General features: G+C 35.7%; 1 protein-coding gene across 2 annotated transcripts in view; it reads right to left on the bottom strand.

Annotated features, from left to right (window-relative positions):
* LOC150107094 (ankyrin repeat domain-containing protein 27-like) overlaps positions 1 to 25,416 on the bottom strand; it is a 515,355-nt gene that overhangs the window by 249,647 nt on the left and 240,292 nt on the right. For both annotated transcript variants that reach the window (XM_090390995.1, XM_090390996.1), the window contains 2 exons: positions 17,048 to 17,124; positions 16,746 to 16,911 (listed from right to left, as the gene is read on the bottom strand). In XM_090390995.1, coding sequence (XP_090247121.1) covers positions 16,746 to 16,911; positions 17,048 to 17,124 — 243 coding nt within the window. The remainder of the gene's footprint in view (positions 1 to 16,745; positions 16,912 to 17,047; positions 17,125 to 25,416) is intronic.

The following is a 25,416-nucleotide window of genomic DNA, read 5'->3' as shown; positions in this document are numbered from 1 at the left end:
GACCAAAGACTAGAGACCGCAGATATGAGAGTTCTAAGAAAGATTAGAGGCGTGAACAGATGGCATAAATAGCAATATCATATTAAAAATGAGGAAATTAGGAAAGAATTTAGAAACATTATTAGCATCCAGGAATGTGTTAGCAGAGCTAATCTCAGGTGGTATGGCTACTTAAACAGAATGTGAGAGGAAAGGTTAGCAAAACAAGTGTTCTTTGCCAAGTTGGCAGGAAAAAGACCCAGAAGATGACCAAGATATAGGTGGATTGATACAGTAAAAAGTGCCTTAGGAGATAGAAATATAAAATCTGATAATGTTGTAGTCTTGACAGGTAACATACTGATTTCTAGGAAAATTATTCCTAGAAATTAGTAAGTAATGATGTAAGTTTTTCATGCAGTACTATCATATCCTGTATACTCATTGAGGGTACATGTCAGGAATTTGATGATAATGATGAGTGCATATTTTACTTGTATAAATATTCAAGAGATACACATTACCCTGAAGAGTTATCTGTTTTTACAAATATGAAGTTATAACATGAAACAATTTTACTCACTGAAGATTTTTCATGTATACTTCTGCCTTTCCGACAATCAGAAATTAGTAATGTTTGTTTTTGGAGAAATAAAACTATTAATAAAGCATTTGGGAAGCATTAGCATGAATGTTTAGAAATTTGCTAACAGAATCAGAGGATTTCCATCACAAGTAATTTAACTCATGGCAGTACATACATAATACATTAAATTACTATAATAATTAAATAAAATGTGAGGCAGAACATTTTTATCATTGAAATATTGCAAGCTAGTTCATGTATCTGATGCACTTTGGAGATTAATGGTCAGATATATGGTGTTTTAATTGGGCATCTTTCATAGAACTATTGTATGTTCCAAGACTTTGATAGACAGTACTGTAGTATATTTTCATAGGAAACAATTCACATATCTCAAGGCACTGGCCAGAAAGTAGTATACCAGTATATATAAGGCATCAAATTTTCTCTGCAATAGTACTGTTCTTTTAATTTTATTGAAAGTAATACTGGAATGGCATCTAAATCATCACCTGGAAAGAAGGGAAGAAAACGATGATATTAGACATTCAACAGAATATTGAAATTATAAAAAAAACTCAAAGAGGACGTGCCTGGATCTTGGATTTCGATACTGTATTTTAGCAAGAAAAGATTTCTTTTTTTTTTTCCCCCACACAAGATCTTGTAAGATGCTGACTAAGCAGAAAAGACTGACAAAACCAAAAACAGAGATCATTGATGAAGAAGTATGTTAATGGTATCAGCAGCAATGAGAAAACAAGATTTCTCTAATTAATCAACTCTAGGTTGATTAATTCGAGAAAAGGCAAAATACTTCCATAGTAAAATGAACATACATTCAAATTGCATGCATACTGAGGGATGGTTGCAGAGGTTTAAGTAGTGTCATGGAATCAGGTGAATAGTACTTTGTGAAGAGAAACAATAGTCGGATTTTGAGGCTTCAAAAAACTTTGTAAAAGCTTTCCAAAAATTTTTCATGAGAACAAGTGTATAATGCAGATGAGATCAGCTTGTTTCGGTGGATGTTATCCATATCAACTATGGTGCACAGCAACAAACCCAACTCATCAGCCAAACCTAAACAAAGTTAAGAGCCGGTTACTATTTTGTATTGTGCCAGTGCTGCTGGAATGCACAGATGCAAGCCCCTTGTGATTTCTGGAGCAATCCATGGTCATTTCAGGAAACAAATTACACTTCTATTTTACTATATTGATTACTGCAAATAACTGTGTGGGTCTCCTGATGAATTTTCTGTATTCATTGGCATCTTTTAAGCAGCATACCTAAAAATCAGCAAAATCAGAAAGCTACATGCCTTCATTCAGTGTGACAATTCTGATAAAATAACATGTCATGGGTTACAACCATAGTGTTTCTACTTCTGCATATCGATACATCTTAGCCTTAATGAAAAATTATAATACTCGAAGTTTTTCATAATATTATATGTGATGAAACACAAGTAAACTAAATAATTTAGGAATGGTAAACATTGACTTGTTTGCCAAGTAATTTTCATTTGTAGTTACTTGGCTTAAAAGGTATACATGCACAGTGTTTTTTTATTTTTATTTTATTTATTCATTTATGTGTTGTTCCTATCCACAGAAGGTTATTAGAAACCTATAGTACATTTTGTACCATGGATGGGCTAAGGGTTTTTTTACCACTTTTTTTTAATCAATTTTATATATTTTTTGAAATTTTTTATTTATTTTTACACACTCCAGAAATCCTGCTTTAGAGACCAAACACTTTTTCAAGCCACTCAAGCCTCCAATAAGTGGGAAGTGGTCTCAACCAACTAATGAAATTCATCTCCCACCTAAAGACAATCACAAACATCCATGTTCACAGAGGGATTTGAACCCATGACCTGTTGGTTGGAGATTAATGGTCTCCAAGTTGGTTGGAGACCAACATTAATCTCAGTCAACCAGGAGGCAGTTAAACTGTGCACTACAAATTAATGACAGTATTATTGTTAAACTAGCACTGCTTGTAAAAAAAGAAATTGACAAAAAACATTGCCTTAATCAGCATGATGAACATTATAGCAAAATGAATAACTAGTTTGAAGGAGGTTTGGTTTTCCAAACCTCCTTGAAGTGACATGGTACTTTCATAAAAGTTTCTGAAATGCTCAACAGCAACAACAAAAAACAAGTTTGCTTATATGTAGAGCTGGAGGAGAGAGAAAATCCACAACTAATTGTGCTTGATATGATAGCAAAAACAAGAAAATATCACACACACACACACACACACACACACACACACACACACACACACACACACACACACACACACAAAAGTGAACAAGAAATTGGGGAGCTGTAACCTAATGTGCGGATACATCATCATCATCAAATTGCTGACATGTACTCTCAAGGGTGTACTCCTGCAATTAATTGACCATAATTCATTACTTTAGTTTTCTTTAAAATTACTGGCAATCGTATTATTTTGTTCTCTATAACTCTTTGGAATGAGTTCAGTGAAATTTTCATAGCAGACAGGACATCATTATCTTCTTATTGTATTTCATTTATTTGAATGGTAGGGGAATTAGAATTCTCCATTTGACTGAAAGGAAGTAAGTTATAAACAGTTCAGGAAAACAATAGCTTTCCATTAGAAACAGACTAAATATAACAAGTGAAACCACAGTTTTTGTTTACAGTTTGTTGTGATAATTTTTTCCCTGCTTCAGGAATCTTCTAATGGCTACCTTCTTGTAGTTTACTTGCTAGAAAACCAAAGTGCCAAAAATGTTATGAAGTTATGTAATAAAATGTTATGTTACGAAGCCACAAAACTTTAGTGATTATACTTTAATTTAACAATAAAATGAAAAGAATGCATTGGCCCCTTGAGTAATGCTTCCCCACAGCCCATGGAGCATATCTTAACAATCCTTCATATCGCAGAAAAAAAAAAAAAAAGAAAAAAAATCAGTATTATTAATACGGCTATTTTAGTCTGTTTCCATTTAGGAGTGTCCTCTTTTTTTAAATACATTGGCTTTATACTCAAGAATTTTTTAGGGCATTATAAGTGTATTTTAGAGGTAAATATATGCAGACTAAAAGAGGAAGAAATTTTGCACATACCTTGTTTGGATGTTGGGATGTCTTCATTCTCCCTACTTCTGCTGTTAGGCTGATAAAGGGGGGGTAGGAAACATGGGGGGTTGTGGCAAGGTGGAAAGATTCAATTAGAAAACCTGTTCTTTTTTTTCTTTTTAAATAATATATACACATATATATTTTATTATATTTAAAGGCACTTCTTTGGGCTGGGGGAGAGCGTTAACGGGGTGCAAGCCGTTTTCGATCATGTATCGTCATTGGAACATTTCAGGAAAAGTGTAGGGCTATGTCATGTCGGCTTGGTGCATCTGCCTTAGAAGGACTTTTGTTTTTGCTTATTGGTTGGAATCGTGACCTAACTTTTATGTTGTGGAGTTTCCAACACTTGGAAATTAGATAGGGTCAGTGGACGTTGATTGAGTTTACGTCACATTTTATGGCTATTGTTTCCGAAATTCTAAGCATTGTTTCGTTGTCTTGTTTGTCTATTATGGCCTAGTCAATTTGCAGGGTTTGTTTCTGTTCAAGGGTGTGAACTGCTATTTCTGTCTTCCCTGTACTCTGTATTTTATTTTTCTTTTTTGATGTCGTTTTTTTGTGTTTAAATGTTCTGGAATAGGGATGTTACAGTCACAGAAGGGTTCTTGTAGTTAGCCCATAAAGACCTGATGATAGAACCTGTGTAGGTGATATCACAGTCTTTTTGACATGGAAATTTCTAGACTACATTGTGGTGTTCTAACATTTCTTTGCGTGTGAGAGATTTAGTGGGTTTTAGGAGAGTTGCTAATTTTTGGTTCGTGGTGAATACTAGCTTATAGTCAGTGAGTTTGAAAATGTATTTGTAGGGTTTGTATGTGTTTTGTATATATGGCAGTTTGATAATTTTACATGTTGGAAAGTCTGTTTTGGTTGTAGGGTTGTTTTGATGGGTTTTTGTTGTTCTGTTTGCAATAATTTATTAGTTGTGTGGGATAGTTGCAATTTTTAAAAATCTGTGTTAAATTCTTTAATTCCGTGTTGAGATAATTACGGTTAGTTGAGAATTTGTAAGCATTTATGAATTGTGATAGAATGACCGATTTTTTTAACTGAATATGGAAGGTACAAACTGCTTCCGATATGTGTGGGTTTGTGGTATATTTTCATGGCTATTTCGTTGTTAGTTCTGATTAATGTCAAGTTTAAAAAATTGATGGATTTGTTCTGTTCAGTTTCCATGGTAAATTTTAGCCTGTTGCTGTAATTGTTAAGGGATGATTGTAAGGTGGTGATGTGTGTGTAGGTTCGCCAATGCATAGAATGTCGTCCACATATCTGCCATAAAAGGTGATGCCGGGGGGGGGGGGGGGATTCTATGTGTGCCAGGAATAATTCCACTAGTTGTCCACTGATGTTTTGGCCCATAGGGAGACCAAAAATTTGAACATATATGTTGTTGTTGAACTTAAAGAAGTTAGCTGACATTATGAGTTTGATCAAGTTTATGATGTCATTGGGTGTTAATTTTGTGCGTGCGTGGTCCTCTGCGAGTAGTGTGTGTACGATGTCTAATGTTCTGGGGACGTCCATATTAGAGCATAATGAAGTTACATCCAATGAGGTGAGGACGGCTTCCTGGGATAAAGTAAAGTTATTTATTTTTTCTGGAATAGGTCGTCCATATTTTTTATCATACAGTTTGATGTTGTAAGTAAAGGTTTGATGAGTTTAGCTACGAACTTTGATAATGGTGCTGTGGTGGTTCTTGAAGGAGACTATAGGCCATATCGGGTAACCATCTTTGTGGGTTCTGATGTTCCCGAACATATGGGGGGGGGGGGTCGTGTGGTGCGTGGTGTTGTGTTTTTCATTGCGGTTTTGTCTATCTTGTTTTGATTTTTTAAGGTGTGTAGGGTGTTGTTGATTTGTTTTATGAGGTAAAAAAGTTAAAATCACTTTCCCAACGAGGTTGGATTTATGATGATTAGTGTAATTAAATTTAGAAAATTTATAATTTTTCATGTTCAAATTCTAGAGTGAAATTTAGTCTCTGACTATAATCATTAAGTTCATCTATTATTCTTTCCTTCAGAGTTACATGGTGATTAGTATTCATTATTAAACAATTATGGAAACTATTGTGTTATAGTAAAACTTCCATTTAATATAAACAAAAATAATCACCTGACTTTTCGACCTTCATATCAAGGTTATCACATGGAGTATACACATATATACAAAGAAAAGCTATGTTACAATCTACATCGTATGCTAAAGTCACAGTAATTTGGTCATTCATTAACACTACTGGCCTGACTTCTGGTGGGGGAAAAAAAAACATTAAAAATCAAAGCCAGGGTCATTATTATTATTTGTTTGGTTACAAATCATTAAGAGATATATTAAGCTAGAGAGAGCAACATGCTCTCACATAATTACTCGCATACATTACAACAGAAGAGTAAAGATGGTCGTCAATAAGGGCTAAAATTATTACAACTTCGAGTCCTAGAGTAAGGGTTTGCTGGAGAACTTAAGTGGGCTGAATGTGTGCCATCGAAATTCACAGGATTTTTATTATTATCTGAGACCTCCAGGGAGTCAAGGACTCCCTGGAGGTCTCAGATAATAAATCACCCAAACCAGCTGTCATATCTTTCCTTAAATTCATTCACACTAGATGCACTTACTCTCCCTAAAGGCAAACTATTCCATTCACTCACTGCTCTGTGAGAGAAAAACCTAGCTCTTACCCCTTTCTTGACTGTGTACAAACTTAACTTCCATGGATGCCCCATGTTCTCTCCTCACCTTCCATATAATGGAAAATTTCATCAGACGATATCCTATAACACCTATTCAAAGGTTTATAGATCTCGATCATATCACCCCCTCTGTCTCCTATTAACCAGTCTGTAACCTACGTACTCGCAATCTGTCCTCATAATCTAAATCCCATAATCTGGATATAATCTTTGTAACTCTTCTTTGTACCCTTTCACACAACTTCTTCATTGGAATCTGGGAGACCAAATCTGTGCACAATAATCCAGGTGTGGTCTTATAAAAGCCTTATAAAGAGGCGAAATGACTTCCTCATCCTTTCAGGATAAGGAAGTTCATAAATTTGGATGTAAATATTTTCTTCTATTGCTATTTAAAGAAATTTATAAAAATATTGTTGGTGATAATGTTGGTGCGTGGATCTTCTTTTTCTTCTTTTCAGCCATTTTCTATCCACTGCTGGATAAAGGCCTCCTCTAGTTCTTTCCACCTTCACCTTTCTCTGTTCTTCGCAATGGATGACCAATTTTCCCCAACAAAATTTGACAATTCATCACTCCGCCTTCTTTCAGGACGTCCTTGGTCTCGTTTCCTTTCTTTTGGAATCCAGTTAGTATGGTGGTCCATCGCTCATCTTCTCTTGTGGATAGATGTCCGGCCCATTTCCATTTTAGTTGCTTATGGTGAAGAATGATGTCAGTCATGTGAGTCTGGCTTCTTATCCAAATGGTTCACTTATTATCTTTTAATGTGAAGCCTGGCATCAACCTCTCCATTTTTCTTTGAGTTGTTGTTAGTTTATTTGCCAGTGCTTTTGTTAGAGACCAAGTTTCACAACCATATGTGATGACTGGAAGTATACACTGGTTAAATATCTTCTTTTAAAACAGAGCAGAACATCATTGTTTTGAAAAATGCTTTTCAATTTTCTGAATGTACTCTAGGCAAGTTGAACTCTCCTATTTATTTCCTTTTGGAGTCCACAGTTTAGATCAATGAGATGACCTAAGTATGTGTATATGAAGAGACCCTTTCCAAGAAATTATTTTCTAATATTATATTTTTTGGTGTTACAAAATGATTAAACATGATTTTAGTTTTTTCTCTGTTTATTTTTAGACCGACTTTTCTACTTTCATGATATAAGTCTTCTATTATTATATTAAGGTCTTCTGAAGTGTTTGCAAAAATTATGATATCATCTGCATATCTTAGGTGTGTTAAGTTTCTGTTATTAATTTTTATACCAAGGTTTGCCCAGTTTATATTATTAAATATTTCTTGAAGATCTCATGTAAACGTTTTGGGTGATAGAGAGTCTCCTTGTCAGACACCTTTTTCAACTGATATTTTATTGCTACTGGTGTGAAGTTGGATTGTTGCTGTTGCAATGTGGTATATTTCCTGGAGGAGTTCCATATATTCTCCATGAACTCCCTGATTTTTGGAATGCTTTGATTATTGCGTTTAGTTTTGATGGAATCAAATGCTTTTTCAAGACTAAACAGAGAGACAATTGGTTTTCTTCTGCTTTTTCTATTATTTGTTTTACTGCATGAATATGATCAATTGTGTTAAAGTCTTTATGGAATCCTACTTGTTCTGCTGGTTGATTTGAGTCTAGAAGAGGGGTTTAACCTGTTTGTTATTACTTTTGTAAGAATTTTGTACAGATTAGAGAAAATACTAATTGGTCTATAGTTCTTTACTTCTTCTTTGTCCCCTTTTTTAAATAACAGTATCAGAGTAGCATTTTTCCAGTTTCCTGGTATCTTCCTCTCTTCTAGGCATAGATTTAGTAAGTTTGTGACATGGTGAATTATTGTTTCCTCACCATTTAATTAATTCTACGTGAATTAGGTCTTCACCAGGACATTTTCCATTTGTTTTAATGCTTTTTTTTGTTTCATCTGAAGTGAATGGGGAGAATGAATTCTATATGCGATGTAGAAGAGTTATTTACATTTGATTTATCTATTGAAGGATCACTATAGAGTTCTTTATAAAATTCTTCTAGCCTGCTTAGGATTTATTTTTGGTTCCTCATTGTAGTTCCATTCTTATCTTTTATTGCAGTTATTTGACTTTTGCCAACTGATAAATGTTTTCTTAGTATTTTCATATTTTTATTGTTTTAAATTATTTCTTTCATTTTTTTTAAGATGTTATAAGATATTATTTAATTTCTCATCTTATCCCTTATTGTTTTGCATAGTTCTGCATATTCTATTTTAAAAATTAAGTTTTTGTCTTGTTTCATATTTCGTCTCTTTTAGTAGTTGTAAGGTTTCCTCTGGAAGTTTATGGTCTTTTTGATGTTTGTTGCATTTGAATTCATTGGCTTCTGAGATTATTACTTCAGTTAGGTTTTTTGCTTATTTTATTTATGTCTTCTTCTTCAAATATATTTATTAAGTCTAGTTTTTGATTGAGTTTTTTTTCATAATCCTTCTTCATGTTTTCAATAGCTTTTAAGTCAAACAATGCCGAGTGTTTTAGGGATAATGTGTGTGTATATAGAGGGAGGGAGGGAGGGAAGAGAGAGAGAGACTTGCATCAAAATAAGTTAAAACATTACTTGGTAGACATATATCCATTATAATAATAATCATCATCAGCCATTTCTATGCACTGCTGGACAAAGGTCTCTCTGAAAGTTCTCCAATAATTTCTATCCTGAGCTTTTCTATATCACTGAATTCCGGCTATCTCATTAATCTCATCCTCCCACCATCTTTTTGGTCTTCCTGCAACTCTCTTTCCATCTCTGGGATATTTTGTGCACTGTTGGACAAAGGGGTCTCTGAAAGTTCTCCAATTTTTCTATCCTGAGCTTTTCTGTGCTACTGAATTCCAGCTATCTCTTTCATATATCAACTTCTGTTGATTTCTGAGTGTCATATCTTGCAACATGACCTATCCATTGCCATTTGGATCTTCAATTTTCTGAGTACCTTAGTCTGAGCCCTGATCCAAGTATTGTGACTTCTATCTCTAGAATAGTAATATCAAGTAATGATCTTTCCATTTTCCTCTGGGTAATTCTCAACTTGGTGCTCAATTATCTTTTGTCAAAGTCCATGTTTCACTTCCATATATCATGACTGGAGGTATACAACTGTCAAATGTTTTTCTTTTAAGGCAGACTAGGATGTTTCCTTTGAGTGCTTCACGGTGTTTTCCGAAGACTATCCAACCAAGTTGAATTCTACATATAATTTCTTCTTCATATTCTCTACTATGTGAAGAAGAAATTATGATTATGTACTTTTTGTACTAGGTAAACATTGGAAGTTATTATATCATTTTCCTGATGTTCCCTTTGTACTGGCTTTTTAGTCATGTATTCATTATATTTTATTTTTGTTTTGTCTTTGTTTATATTTAATCTTTTCTTTTTACTTTCAGCATTCAATTCTCTGATCATTTGCTGAAATTCTTCTGCAGTTTCCTAAAAGAGCAATGTCATCAATGAATCATAAGTGATTTAGTTCTTTCCCATTTACCATAATTCCTCTATTTTTTTCAATCCAGATTTTTAAAAATTTCTTCTAGGGCTGTTATAAATAATTTAGGTGAAATGGCATCTCCCTGTCTAACTCTCTTTTTTATAGAAAAATTCAGATTTGCTCCTGAGTTTACAGCTGCAGTTGAATTTATATATATATATATATGTGTAAGTTTTTTCAATTCCTTGATTTTTAAGAGCTTCTAAAATAGCTAATGTTGAGATTCAATCAAATACCTTTTCAAAATCAATAAATGCTAGGCCTAAAGGTTTTTGATATTCATTTGTCTTTTCCATATCCACTATAACATGAATTAATTTTTGTTTAGATTACACCCAATTCTACATTTATATGGTAGATTGGTTCCAGAAAAAATTCTGTAAATGAAAACCGTGTAAAAAAAAAAGATAGTGCATATGAAAAAATAGAAGAATGGTTCCAGATACAAAAACCCGATATGAACAATAAGTTATTTTCAAACAAAACACACACACACACACACACACACACACACACACACACACACACACACACACACACATATATATATGCATCTCTTAAAGAAAATAGTGTGTCACTAATAAAACAGAAATCAAAAAAGGTCAAAATACACCCGTGCATATGGTTATTAGTTAAATTTTATTTGATATCACTTTCTAAAAGTAGCCTCATTCTATTGTGTGAGAATGGAACTAAATCACTTCCATCACTTGAAACAATTTGGCCATCCTGTTCATACTGCATGGCGAAACATTTTCATCAATTTTTTTTTTAATTTTTTACAATTTTTTCAATCATTGCAATCCTATTTTGACTAGATCTTTGTATAATTATACACATCACACCATACATGACTTCAGTTCACGTTTAAACTATTCAGCTCTTTCAGTATTTGAATCATGTGTAAGAAAAATGACTTTGCAATTTTAATAGCAATTTGAAGTCCTCCTTTAATTAATTCTGCAGTGAGTAGAATCTCTTCATCATCATCATTTTTTTCTTTTTCATTGAGATTCTCAAGGACAGCTTCTATTATTTCATCATCACTAACAGCCTGGTTCAACCATCAATTCTTCAATATCTGCAGATGAAAAATCATCCAATCTTTCTCCACCAACTGCATGAGCAAATCTGATGACACTGGAATATTCAGTTGTATGCAACTGTACAGTGTTTTTTCTTTTTCACACATTTTGGCCATGTAGCTTTCCAGCATGCGTTTAAAGTTGATGGTTTCAATTCTGATAACGCCAACTTAGCATATTTGATGCAATCCAAAATAGAAAATTTCTTCCTCACATCAATAACTGTTCATAAATTATCCTTATCTAATTTATCCAAAATGTATTGGAATGTTCTCCTTATACAGTAAGTTTCGAAGGTAGCGATCACACCTTGGTCTAGTGGCTGTATTAAGGATGTTGTATTAGGTGGCAGAAAACAAAATTCCACATTCGGGTGTTATAAAACAGGGTGGCCATGCGCATTGTCTATAATCAATAAAACTTTAAAATCCAGATTTTTTCCCCATCAAATAGCATTTAACTTCTGGAACAAAACATTGATGGAACCATTCATTCAAAATTTCTTTTGCAACCTTTTTTTGCCTTCTGGTGCACTGGTAACGTGTTAAAATCCACACCTTTCATTCTTAGGGATCGATTAATGAGTAATGGTTTTAACATATGATATCCTGAAGCATTGCTGAAAAATAATAGTCACACGCTCATTAGCTGCTTTAAAGCCACCAACACTTTTTTGTGATTTTGCTATATAAGTTCTACTTGGCATTTGTCTACATTCTGTAGTGTAGACAAATGTTCTCCAAAATGATAATTATAATGGAAATATCCTGTTGTTTAACAGAATGGAATTCAAACAGAAATTTTAAAAATAAGCCCCATTTGAACCGTGTTAGATCAAAATATACAGTGTAAAAATAGAATTGCTTTTTTTCCTAAACCATGTTATTTCGAAATTGTGTTAAAAAAAAAGCTGTGTAAAAAGAGAGTGAGCTGTATATTTATCTGAATTTCAAAGGTCACATAGCAAAAAACTGCAAATCAATTCAGAGGATAATTGCAATGTTGAAACAAACATTGGCATGTAAGGATAAAAAAGTCAATTTGCCTCTTTACAAGGCCTTGATATTACTGCATCTGGAATACGTTGTGCAGATATGGCCTCCTGGGTTCAGAGCAGATAAAGAAACTGTGGAAAGGATGCAAAGAAGAGTAAGAAAGATGACATTGAGATTATGGAATGTAGATCGCAAGGAGATTGTGAACTGCAGATAATAGTAAATATGAGAAAGATAGGTGATATGATAGAAGTCTATACATTTCTGAAAAGGTGTTATAGGTTATCAACTGATGAAAAATTTTGTCATGTGAACAAGGAAGCATACATGGAAGTTAAATTTGTGTGTGGGCTTAATGTGTGAGAACTCAATTTTGCTCACAGAACAGTAACTGCAGGGTAGTTTGCCTGTTGAAGTAGTGAGTGCATCCAGTGTAAACGAGTTTAAGAGAAGGTACGACAGATGACGTGGGTGATCTATGGCCTACCCTGATGAATACTAGACTCCCTGGAGGTCTCAGATAATAATAATATTAAGCATGTAATGCAATAATCTCATCATTTAATATTGATAAATTAAGGGTTAATTCTTAATTCTTTATAATTTAAAACAAATTTCGTTTTTATTCAAATATATTGTGACATCAGATTTCCCAATTTAATGTTTGAATCCACATCCTGCAGAATAAACAGTAAATGTAATGCAATCAAACCTAAAGGCGTGTAATTTATTTAATATTTCAAGCCTATCTTCCAATAAATTTAACTAAGTTGTGGGTAAAAAAAAGTTTCAAATATCTTTGAGTTTGCCAAGTATAATAAAAAGAGTTTAAAATAATTAAGTAATATATGTCAAATGTTCATAAAATTTGACTAAATATTCTTATAAAAATGCTTGGTGATGTCCAGAAAGAGAAGAATTTAGCTAATTGATTCCTCTTTTAAATACTCATCCCAATGGTTATTTCAGAGATGGCCTGTTTCTGCCACATCTACTTTCATGGGTAAAGTTCCACTGAATTGACATTATTATTATTATTATTATTTCGGGCGACTCCAGGTAGTCCTTAGACTCATCGAGGGAGGCCCTAAACATCATGTCCACACAACTATACGACATTCTCACAGTATCTATCATACCTTGCCTTGAACTCGCTCACCATCATAGCACCCACAACAGGCTCTGGCAGCTTATTCCACTCATTCAACAATCTAAAAGTAAAGAACCAAGCTCTAACACCCCTGCTAATCACACTCTTGCCCTGCTTCCATAGGTGTCCCCTAGTTCTCCCACCACCAGTCCTGATCTCAAAAATATCCTCTGAATTAATCCTATAGAATCCCTTTAGCAATTTGAATGTCTCAATCATATCTCCCCTTTTCTGCATATCAACTAGTTTCTGCAACCCACAAATCCTCAACCTGTTCTCATAAGGTTCATTCCACAGACCTGCTATCATCTTGGTCACTCGCCTCTGGCTCCTCTCAACCAACCTCCCCCATCAAGAAGGAACCGAGGTGACCAAATCTGGGCACAGTAGTCGAGATGAGGTCTTATCAAGGCTCGGTACAGAGGTACAATAACTTGCTTGTCTCTGCTCGTCAAGGTATTTTTCAACAACCAAGTGAGTTGATGAGCTGATTTAGCTACTTTTGCAATGTGCCCGCTAAACTTCATCTCCCTATCCACCAACACTCCCAAGTCCCTGGCCTCATCAATCTCCTGGAGTACAGTTCCACTAATGTGGTATACTGCTGCTAATCTTTTCACCCCAAAATGCATAACCTTACATTTTGTCACATTAAATTGACATCCATTCTCCTTAGCCCAGAACTCCAATCTATCCAAGTTATCCTGCAAAATTTTGACATCTTCTGCATTCACTATCGCCCTACCCAACTTTGCATCATCAGTGAACAAATGAACTGTTCGACTTAGATCCTTCCCTATATCGTTAATGAACAGATTAAACAGCAGTGGTCCAAGAACAGAACCCTGCGGCACACCACTAGTCACAGGCCGTCTTTTGGACTCTACTCCTGAATAAACTACTCTTTGATATCTCTCTCCATCGACCACCCACCTATCCATCTCACCAACCCTATATCCATTCCCATATGTTGTAGTTTACGGATTAGAATTCCATGTGGTATCCTGTCAAATGCCTTTTGCCAGGTCCAGCAGTATCACTGTAAACCCATTACCCTTATCCAGTTCAGCTGTCACCTTGTTATAAAACTTGAGCAAGTTACTGAGGCATGATCTACCCTTCACAAAGCTATGCTTTCCCCTGTACAGTATCTCATTTTCATCAATCCATTCCTGTATTTTTCCCTTGACTACTTTCTCCAAGACCTTGACAACGACTCCTGATATGCTGATCGGTCGGTAATTTGCAACCGTAGTCTTGGATCCTCCTTTATGCAGTGAAACTATTTTCCCCTCTTTCCGCACCTTCGGGACTAAACCAGACCCGAGACTCAGATTAAACAACACGGTCAAGGGCACTGATAATTCCTTAGCCACTTCACGCAAGACCCGTGCCGGTATACCATCCAATCCCATAGATGTATTCACATTAAGGTTCTGTAACAGACTATTCACCTCCACTTCATTCATCACAATTCCCGTATAAACTAATGGTTCCTTCATTTATTCAATGTCACCACCTGGATGATATATTTTTGCAAAGTGCGCACTCAGTAACTCCACTATATCGACTGATTCAGTGACCTCCTTACCATCGTCATTCCTTAAAATCATTTTGCTGTGTACAGTTTTTTTCTTGCTTGCAGGATATTGAAAGAACTGTTTGGGATTCTCTTTTGCTTGCATTGCTAGTTTCCTTTCATAATCCGCTTTTGCTTTTTTTACCACACTCGTTACCCTTCTGGCCTGCAGGTCACCCCTTTCTTTAAATTCCCTCCACAGTTGTTTCTTTTTTTGCAGCTCAAGCTTAATGGTGTTATTCATCCATTTAACCCCTACTTGTTTTACTATTCCGACCCTAGGTATACAATCAGCCATAACCTTCTGTAAATGCTCCTTGACCACTTCCCATGCTCTATCGACGTCCAGCCCTTGCAGTTGTACATGCCATGGCACTGATCCAAGCAATCTCCTAAGCTTGTCATACTCCAGCATGGTAATTCCACATATATCCTGTCCTAATCGAAAATTCCACACCTTTAGCCACCTCCCAGGTCAAGACCTTATGATCACTCTCACCAATAGGTGGTAACATGGTCATATTCATTACAGTCAAATTCTGAGATGCTATTACCAGCTATCACACCCCTTAATAATTGAATAAAATCCATTTCCTTCCTCAATCGACTTCTATTTCTACTGGTCTATTTCTACTAGACATCTATTTCTACTAGTCTGCTATTTTATTCATCCATTTCTACTTGACTTTTAACATAAGTGGCAATATCCTTTTACAGTCCAATTCCCCTCCTCCTCTTCTTCTTTCATACTGTCTATCTACCTTTCAATAAATTCCTTTTCTCCTAATCCCTGTTCACTAATACTGTATTGGTTCTGAAACCTATAGTGTGTGTGTGTCAGACTGGAAAAAAAACTGAAATTCTGTACTGGATTGCAAAAAAAACCTTCTAGAAATCAACACCAGATGGTGTTGTCAACTAAATATCCTCAGTGTACATGAAATGAACTGCAAATCTAATTAGCCTCCATGTTGGGTAGGTATAAGTGCTTATCTTTGTAAAATAAGACCTTTTTAATTTTCTTGTATATAATCTATATCATGCATACTGTGGTATCTGAGCCTCTGTAGCTCAGTTGGTATAGACAAAGCCCTTTGGTCAGAAAGACCTGGGTTTGGTTTCCATTCATGATGTGTGGAACCTTTATCTAGTCTCTTCTGACTAAAATTGAGTTAGCTGGTCTCATATGGAGATAGAGAGGGGGTTTTTCCCCCCAGAAACTCAGGTTTTTTTGTCTCTCAGAACAAGCAAACAGGCCTGTGAACACACATGGATATACAGTCATAAAATACATACTTAACCCCTCACTAGGAGGGCTCAACTAGACCTAAGGGGCAGTCAAGGAATGGGGAAACCCCATACGAATAAATAAAATAAACTGTGGTATCTTATGTGAGATTAGAGTAAAAGCCACCAATTATACTCTGTGTTTATGTGTGTGGCACATGTGCACACAAAAAGAAAAGTAAAATAATCGTTGATCAAGCAAAGTCAAGATTTATATATGACTATTTGTGCAGTGAATGTGTGCTTAGAGGTCCTTTTGTATTGGTTAAGCATTTGTATTGTTTCTGAATTTTTTTTTCTTTATTCTAGGAACAAGGCAGATTGAAAAAGAAAAGGAGTGCAACAAACTATGGCTCTGGCAGTGACCTGATTCCAACCAACATAATGTCATACTTTATATATCTGTAAGATTGTCTGTTGCTATTCCAGAAGTCTCCTAAGGCAAAACTACCCACTTAAAGTTTTTGCTTAGGTTATACAGATATATTTTAAATTTGACTTGAAAACTGCAGACGACCAGCTGGGACTTGCAACAACATGTGTTATAATCTCATAAGTTATTAATCATGTGATACAGTGCAAAAAAACAAAGAAATTGAGTTTATATAAGTTGATCTGGTTCATTTCTTGTTTTGCACAATTCATTATCAATTAGCTGCATAATAAAGTGAAAGGTAGAAGAACAAGAAGAAATTACAAATTACTTACAGCATTAGGAGTAGGACAACAGAAGTGACTTCCAAGTCCAAGCTGATCTGCTGTTAGTCCCAAATTATAAAGAGCTTGCAATCTATTAGTCAGAGCTTTATCTTCAAAAGAACACTTTTCTTTTACAGGAGGATATATTTTCTGATGAACAGAATTCATTACATAGCTGAAAAACAGTGTCACATCAATCAATAAATATATTTTTTTTTTACTTGTATTTAAAAGAAAGAAAACCAAATTAACTTATGGAATTTATTAAAACTGCATTTAATGTTAGCATAACAGAATTACAATTAACCTACCATTCTAAACAAAGAGATATCTGAACAGCAAAGGATTCACATGGATCTAAAGGTGGGTTGTACGATTCCAAAAATGCCTGTAATAAATGTTTAATTATCTTAAGATTTAGATCACAGCTGCTAGATCAGAGACAACAATGAAAAATGTTGAGTGTGATAAGAATTGTTTACATATGAAAATTAACATTTCTTGGATTAAACTGCACTAAGTTAGAAGATAAATATTCATTAAAATTATAGGAAACAAATTAAATCAAAATCTAAATTACTGTTAGCAATGCAAGATTAGGAGTCTTTTGTCATAATTTCTTACTTGAATGAACATATGATAATTTCATATAAGTTCAGAGATATATATGGGTACTATGAGAGCTCTACTCTAATCATCGGGAATTCGTCCCTCTGTCCAGGCTTTCTGAGCTATGCAGTGCAGCCACTGTAAGACTCTTATACCACCATACTTCAGCATTTCTGGTCGAATATCATCTACTCCTGCTGCCTTTCCACATTTCAAGCCTTTGATGGCTTTTTCTACTTCAAGTATGGATATGTATTCCTGACTGCATGCCTGGTCAGTGTTTTTTACCACTGTGCTGTCATCACTGCTTGTTTCATTTAGCAGTTTTTCAAAGTAATTACTCCATACTTCAAGGATATCTTTTTCTCCCGTTTTCCTGTCACCTTTATCATCTCTAACTCCTTTTACAGCACTCTTTCCTCCATGTCTAAGTTTCTTCAACAACCTCCAGAATATTTTGCCACCTTCTTGATATTTATTTTCTATATTTTTGCCAAAATCCTCCCATGACTTTTGTTTAGCTAGTTTTACACAGTGTTTAGCATTTTTGCATTTGTCTCTGTATTCTCTAAGAGCACAAGCTGACTTATTTGACAGGAACTTTTGATATGCTTTCTTCTTTTCCTTCACTGCCTCTTTCACTTCCACCAGGGAGTACTGATTTTTTTTATTCTTGCAGATAACCTCACCACATGCCTCTCTGGCAGAATCAATCAATGTTTTCTTCAGAGTTTGCCACTGAATCTCCAAGGTGCGATTCCTGTTCTCAAACTCTTTCATTTTTTTCTTCAATAATCTTTGTGTAGTTTAGTCTACAGTTCACATCTGAGAGCTGCTCAACTTTTATTCGCTTTAAAACTTTCTTACATGTTATTCTTTTCAATATGAAATTCAATTATATCCTGCACAAGACTAAATAGTGATCACTTCCAATTTCAAATCCTCTGTACACTCTGGTGTCCTGCACCAGGGATTTGAAAACATCACTATCAACAATAACATAGTCAATGAGACTTTTCTTATTCCTAGCCATGTGAATTTGTGCACATTTTTATGTTGGAACATGGTGTTAGTAATAACCAGTCAATGTCCTGAGCAGAAATCCAACAGATATTTGCCATTATTATTAGCTTTGCTCTTTTCTCCAAATTTTCCCAAAATATTTTTGTATGTCTCACAATCCTTTCCTACTCTGCTATTTAGATCCCCCAACAAGGACCAACTTTTCCTTTTTCATTGTGTCAGTTGCTTTTTCTAAAGCCTGAAAAAATTCCTCCACTTCTACCTTAGTAGAACCTTCTGTGGGACCATAGGCACAAATAAGTCTCATTTTCCAGTTCCCCATTCTCATATTTGCCTACATTACTCTACTTGAGACTGACTGCCATTCAAGAAGATTAGCCTCGTATTTTGTATTGAATACTATGGCTACTCCTTCTTTTCCTTGACTGTCATTGTCTGAATATAACATTTTGTATTTATTGCTCAGAAAGATCTCACCAGTTTTGGTCATTTTTGTTTCAGTCACCTCTATTATGTCGATCTGGTACTTATCTAATTCCTCAGCTAGCTCCATTTCTTACGTTGATAGTACCGATTTTTAACTCTGGTGATGTTGAGTTGGGGTTTGTTTTCAGATTTGTTCCTAAGAATGATTGCCAGTAGCTGACTTTTCGCTGTTCACCCTGGCTCCCTGGCGAAAACAACGGGGGCCTTGTTTAACTGGGCGATGCCCCCAGACCACGAGAAGGTGAGGATTGGACATTAGATCAGAAGCCCTGGTCAGTTCTCCGCATTCCTTTAAAGGCTATGTGGAGGTCTTCTCTCAGTTATACAGCTTTGACCCTTAAGCACCCAAAAAAATACAGATAAAACTACAAATTAATTATTTAGAAACTACATCAAAGCTAAATTCTATTTAAGATAACATGAGATACACATTCTTTCTTATAGATAGTTTTCTTCCAGTAACAATGATGTCCTATTTTTAACATCACAATTGCTATATTAGATTTAGGATTCTGGATTATCTACAGTCTGTTTATAGTAACTCTTAGGGAGAAAGGTTCCATGGGTAGAATATGTGCCTTCCATATGCTTGGGATTTTTAGACCATCATTATTGTTCAGATTGGGGTGGTTGACAAGAATTCACAGGCTTCCTTAAATTTGTGTTCATAGCATGTTTTGGTGTGATGTAAACAACTGATGCTTTTCCAGTCAATTCTATGTAAAGTGTTCAGGGCATGATCAGAAAGGCCAGCTTCACCATAGTTATTATATTTAATGTGTTGTTAATGTTCCTTTTTGTCTGATAGGATGTTGATGATATTTTCACGATCTGGCTCCATGGCCCAGACATTTTCCTTAGCCACCTATACAAACAACACAAATGCATACAGTTCACAATTTAGATTGAAAAACAGAACACACTTCCATTTCTAGATACACTTGTCACATGCCTTCTGGCAGTCTTTCCTTCTCTGTTTACCGAAAACTGACACATACTGGTCAATATATACACATAAACTCCTACCACCACTCAACATAAAAACTAGATGTCATTAATACTCTAAAAAACAAGGCTTTGAAGATCTGTCCCAATGAACATGCACTGAAAGATGTATTTAAAGTTATCAGCAATACTTTTCTAAAAAATGGTTACAGCCCAAACACTATTAACAAAATTCTCTACAAGATCTCAATAAAAAACAAAGATAAACCAGACTACAATAAAACTATAACCATTCCTTACATTAAAGGGGACATCAGATAAAATAAATAGAATACTACAAAAATACAACCTCAAAGCTGCCTTTAAACCTCCTGCAAAATTAAAAAGCTTACTCAACTCATCCAAAGATCCACTCCCTCTGCTGGCCCACCCTGGAGTATTCCGTATTTATTGCACCTGTAATTTGCCCTATATAGGAGAAACAGGATGCGCAATTCCAATCAGAAAAAAGAAACATAAACAACACATTAAATTTAATAAGTATGGTAAAGCCAGCCTTTCTGATCATGCCCTGAACACTTTGCACAGAATCGACTGGAAAAGCACCTGCTGTTTACATCACACCAAAACATGGTATGAATGCAAATTTAAGGAAGCCTGTGAGACTCTTATCAACCACCCCAATCTGAACAATAATAATGGTCTAAAAATCCCAAGCAAATGGTAGGCACATATTCTACCCATGGAACATTTCTCTCTAAGAGTTAATTATAAATAGAACTATAGGTAATACAGAATCTTAAATCTAATATAACAATTCTCATGTTAAATTAGGACAACATTTTTGCTGTAATAAAACTATTTATATGAAAGAATGTTTCTCTGATATTGTCTTAAATTGAATATAGCTTTGATGTAGTTAATTTATTTTATTTTATTTTATTTTATCTTCACTAGTGTTCAGGCCAGTAGAATAACCGTTGATCAAATCACTGTCTCTTCAGCATACTATGTGAAATGTAATTTAGCATGTCTCTGTATATATGTGTGTGTATACTCCAGATGATGACCTTAATATGAAGGTCGAACATCTGGAAATTAAAACAGTTATTTATAACATGGTTGTAAAGCCCATAACTTCTAAAATGTATGCTGATCACCATGCAACACTAAAAGAAAGGATACTTTCATGGACAGCGTTCTGCTGAATTCGTTAATATTATTCCTCCACTTTCCTCCAAAATTATTAAAACAAGAGCCTCTGCTAACCAACACACTTTTACAGACCATCTTGAAACTAGCCGAACAAACTTCACTGCCTCCTCCTTCATCTACTTCTGTCTTTTGGAACAGTCTCGCCCACTCTGCCTTCCCCAGAGATTACAAGCCTCAGCTATTCAAGCAAAATGTGAAGAGATTCCTCCTTTTTCTATTCCTCGTGTCCACACATGGCACTAATATGCTATAGGTCTGGTGTGGTGGCTTTTTTGTGTGGATCAGATTGAAAAAAAAAAAAAAATATTCTCAGGAGGAGTTTAGTTCAATTTCAGAGGCCCTCATCAACACAGAGACTGGCAAGCAAAGACTGCACTTGGGAGTGGAATGCCCAGGACTATATAAACACCACAGCAAGCCTGGGGCCCTATCCCTGGACATGGTGAAGGAGATAATGCAACATCTTTGATTCCTGCAGGCAAGCTCAGTAGCTGGATGATCTGGATGGACAATCCAGTACTGCATCTTGCCAAAGTAGTGCAAATCTATTAGGTTTCCTGTTTCCAGATATACATAGGTCATACCAAACAGCAAACATGGCAGCAATTTGTTGGATCCCAGTGATAGATAGGATATTTAAAAAGATTTCAGAGAAGTAGAGCAAAGAAAAAGAGGAAGAATGAAAATGACAATGAAAATGTTTGTACAGAGGAGAAACCTCTATACAAACAATCTGAGAGATTATGAGTATTCTGTACACCTGGAAATTAAATAGCCCTTGAGGGCACATATCAGGAATTTGATGATGATATTTTGATGCTAAAGTTTATTTGGTAACAGCACAAAGGGCTATATGTGAGATGGAGTGTGAGGGGATGATCCTTTAACAAGCATACACATGGGCACAGTGGGTTCCCCTTCATCCAAGCAAGAACATTATCTTCCACGCTGTATGTGACTACTTCAATTTCTGCCAGTTAAATGGGTAGAATAGTTAGAAGTTAATTTTCCACTTGGTTAGACTATAATAAATTTAGTTTAATCCTTTATCCAAGCGTAAGCAAACAAAGGTTGCGCCTCAAGTATCTTCAGGACTGAGGCAACTCGTAGTAAAGGTGGACCAAGCTCTCATCACTCCTTGTCTCAGTATCTCCCATAATGCAAAACACATCTCCTTGCATATAAGGAGATATGTATAATGCTATTCATTAAGGGAAGGGCCACTACCCAGACCGGTGAGCCAGACCCAGAAGTGGTGATACTAAGGCAGAAGCAATGGAGAGGTCATATTTACTTATTTATTAAAACTCTTACCAAGAGAGCCCACAATCTTTGTTCCAGTGGAACCGCCCTCACTACTGAGCTTAACCACATACACAAAACTTTCCTCTCCAATGGCTACAGCGAACACAGTATCAAAAAAATAATCAATTCCTCCCCCATTCCCCATCCCTCTCGTCAACAAGATTTTAAAAATGCCATCACCATACCCTACATCCGTGGCACTTCGGAAAAAATAGCCAAGATACTAAAAAAGTATAACCTACACACAGCATATAAGCCCTACCGCAAACTTGCTACCCTTATCCGTTCTACGAAAGATCAGCTCCCTCCTCTCTCTCTGCCTGGAGTTTACAAAGTACCCTGTTCCTGTAAGCTTGCATACTTTGTACAGACAGGCAGATCAGCATCCATCTGCCTGGAGGAACACAAGTCGTACATCGTTAAACACAACTATGGCCATTCAGGCTTGGCTGACCATGTTTTGGACACCACCCACAGAGTATCATGGAAGAAAACCACCATGCTCCACCACAGCAAATTCAAGAAAGGGAGACTTTTCTTAGAAGCAGCAGCAGCAGCTCTCAGAAACCAACCAAATCTTAACAAATACAGTTGCATTAAGCTTCCGAAGATTTGGGAAACACTCATCACCAGAGGTCCCACCTTACATTCCAGGCCACCTACTACCGCCCTTAGAGGGCGCTCCACCTAGATAGGACTTTAGTGTCACCCACGTGGTTGGGCTTAGTATTGTAAGTTTTTGTGTGCATGTTACATTAATTGTTTTTGTAATCCCCGTAGATGTCCTAGTGACTAGGACGAAATATAGGAAGTATTAAATTCTAATTTAATTCTTTTTGAGTGTTGTAAAAAATCCATTAAACCTCCAACATAATGTCCTCACAGCACTTAAGCCTCTACACAAGGATTACTTATACGAGTTGCAAAAGGTGTACCACCTTATTATTAAATTACTCTGGATTTAGAGAAAGATGTTGGAAGTTTATTTTCCACTTGGCTAGACTATAATAAATTTAGTTAAATCCTTTATCCAAGTGTAAGCAAACAAAATTTGCATCTGAAGCATCTTCAGGACTGAGGCAACTCGTAGTAAAGGTGGACCAAGCTCTCATCACTCCTTGCACACCTCCATATAAGTAAATATGACCTCTCCATTGCTTCTACCTTAGTATAACCACTTCTGGGTCTGGCTCCCACTGACGAGACCTCAATAAAGGTCAAAACCTGTCTGCGTAGTGGCCCTTCCCTTAATGCATAGCATTATACATGTCTGCAAGGAGATGTGCTTTGCATTATGGGAGATATTGAGACAAGGAGTAATGAGAGCTTGGTCCATCTTTACTACGAGTTGCCTCAGTCCTGAAGATACTTCAGGTGCAAACTTTGTTTGCTTACACTTGGATAAAGGATTAAACTAAATTTATTATAGGGTAGAATAGTTGATAACAAGATTTTCAGCTTGTCCAAAATCACATTCTGCATTATCGAGCTAGCTTGCATAATAGGAGCTAATACCACTGCTGAATATTTAGCACTGATGTGCTAAAAATAAAATGGAATGTGGAAGTTTAAAGAAAGAGAGAGAGGGAGAAGGGCAGAGAAAAAGGGATGAAAGAAGATAGACATCAAGAAATCCTGCTCTATGTTCTTGGCTCAAGAAAGCAAACATCATTCCATGACCTAAAGTTTGGAAAAATTTAAAGCTACTACATAGCGGTCTGCTTTAAATTTTCTTATAACTAAGAACATATTATTATTATTAACGACATCTCCATGGAGTCCAGAGACTCATCGTGGGTGATCCAAATTAACCATCATACATACAAATCATATCATACCTCTCCTTGAATCCATTCACTGTCAGGGAACTCACAACAAATTCTACAAATCTATTCGACTCATTCATTCCCCACTCTTCATGCAAAAAATTTGGTTCACAAACAGCTTCCACAGATGGTCTCTATTTCTCTGAATATTTGTCATATATTGAAAATTTTCACTTGCATCAATTTTATAAAACCCCTTTAATATCTTAAAAGTTTCTATCATGTCCCCTCTTTTCTGCCTATCAACTAAATTTTGTAAATCACAAACCTTCAACCTATTCTTGTAGGAAGCATTTCATAGACCTGTCAAGATCTTGGTCACTCATCTCTGAATCCTTTCGACCACCTCCTGTTCCCCAAGAAACCTAGGTGACTAAATCTGTGCAGTAGTTAAGATGTGACTGAATCATAGCCATATGAAGAGGGATAATAACTTCCTTATCTTTACTTGTTGTGCTTTTCAACATCCAAGTAATTTGCTGAGCTATTTGACCAACTTTTGCAATATGCCCTCTGAACTTTAACTCTTTGTCCACCATTATCCCCAAGTCCCTAGCCTCATCGATTTCCTGCAAACCAACACCGTCAATACGATACACCATATGCAACCTTCTTAACTGAAGTGCATAACCTTATATTTTGCAACATTAAATTGACAATCATTATCCTTTGCTTAGAATGCCAATTTATTTAAATCATCCCGCAGAATATCTACATCAACTTTATGAACTATTGCTCTCCCCAATTATGTATCATCAGCAAACAATTAATTCTTCTCTTCTTGAGTATTCTGCAATTGAGCAGGCTCTTCTTTAAGTAGCAGAAACTTTCCTTCCACTCTCTTCTGTTCTGAGCCTTCTCTTTCAAGATTGTGTACCTGTCTACAATTAATTATCCCCTCTTAAATCTTTTCCTATGTCACTGATATACCAATTAAAGAGTAGTGGTTTTTATAAAATCCTGAGATACTCCATTAGTCACCATCATTCTCCTAAACTCCGCTCCGCCATATACTACTCTCTGGTGTTTGTTTGTCAGCCATCCCCTTATCCATACTACTAGCCAATATTCCATTCCCATCCTCTTAAATTTTTGTAATAGTTTTCCATGTAGTGTTCTGTCAAATACCTTGGAAAAGTCAAGCAGCATCATGGTGTAGCCATTACCTTTATCCAATTCTGCTGTCACTTTATTATAAAATGTGAACAAGTTACTAAGCCAGGACCTAAGCTTTACAAAGTTATATTTTACCTTTCACCAACTTTTCCAAT

Source organism: Typopeltis vanoorti, chromosome 4 (genome assembly GCF_054136105.1).
Source record: "Typopeltis vanoorti isolate ZY-2024b chromosome 4, IOZ_Tvanoo_1.0, whole genome shotgun sequence".
Classification (NCBI taxonomy): domain Eukaryota; kingdom Metazoa; phylum Arthropoda; class Arachnida; order Uropygi; family Thelyphonidae; genus Typopeltis; species Typopeltis vanoorti.
Note: the sequence above shows the minus strand (reverse complement) of the source record. Positions and strands in the feature narration are given on the sequence as shown.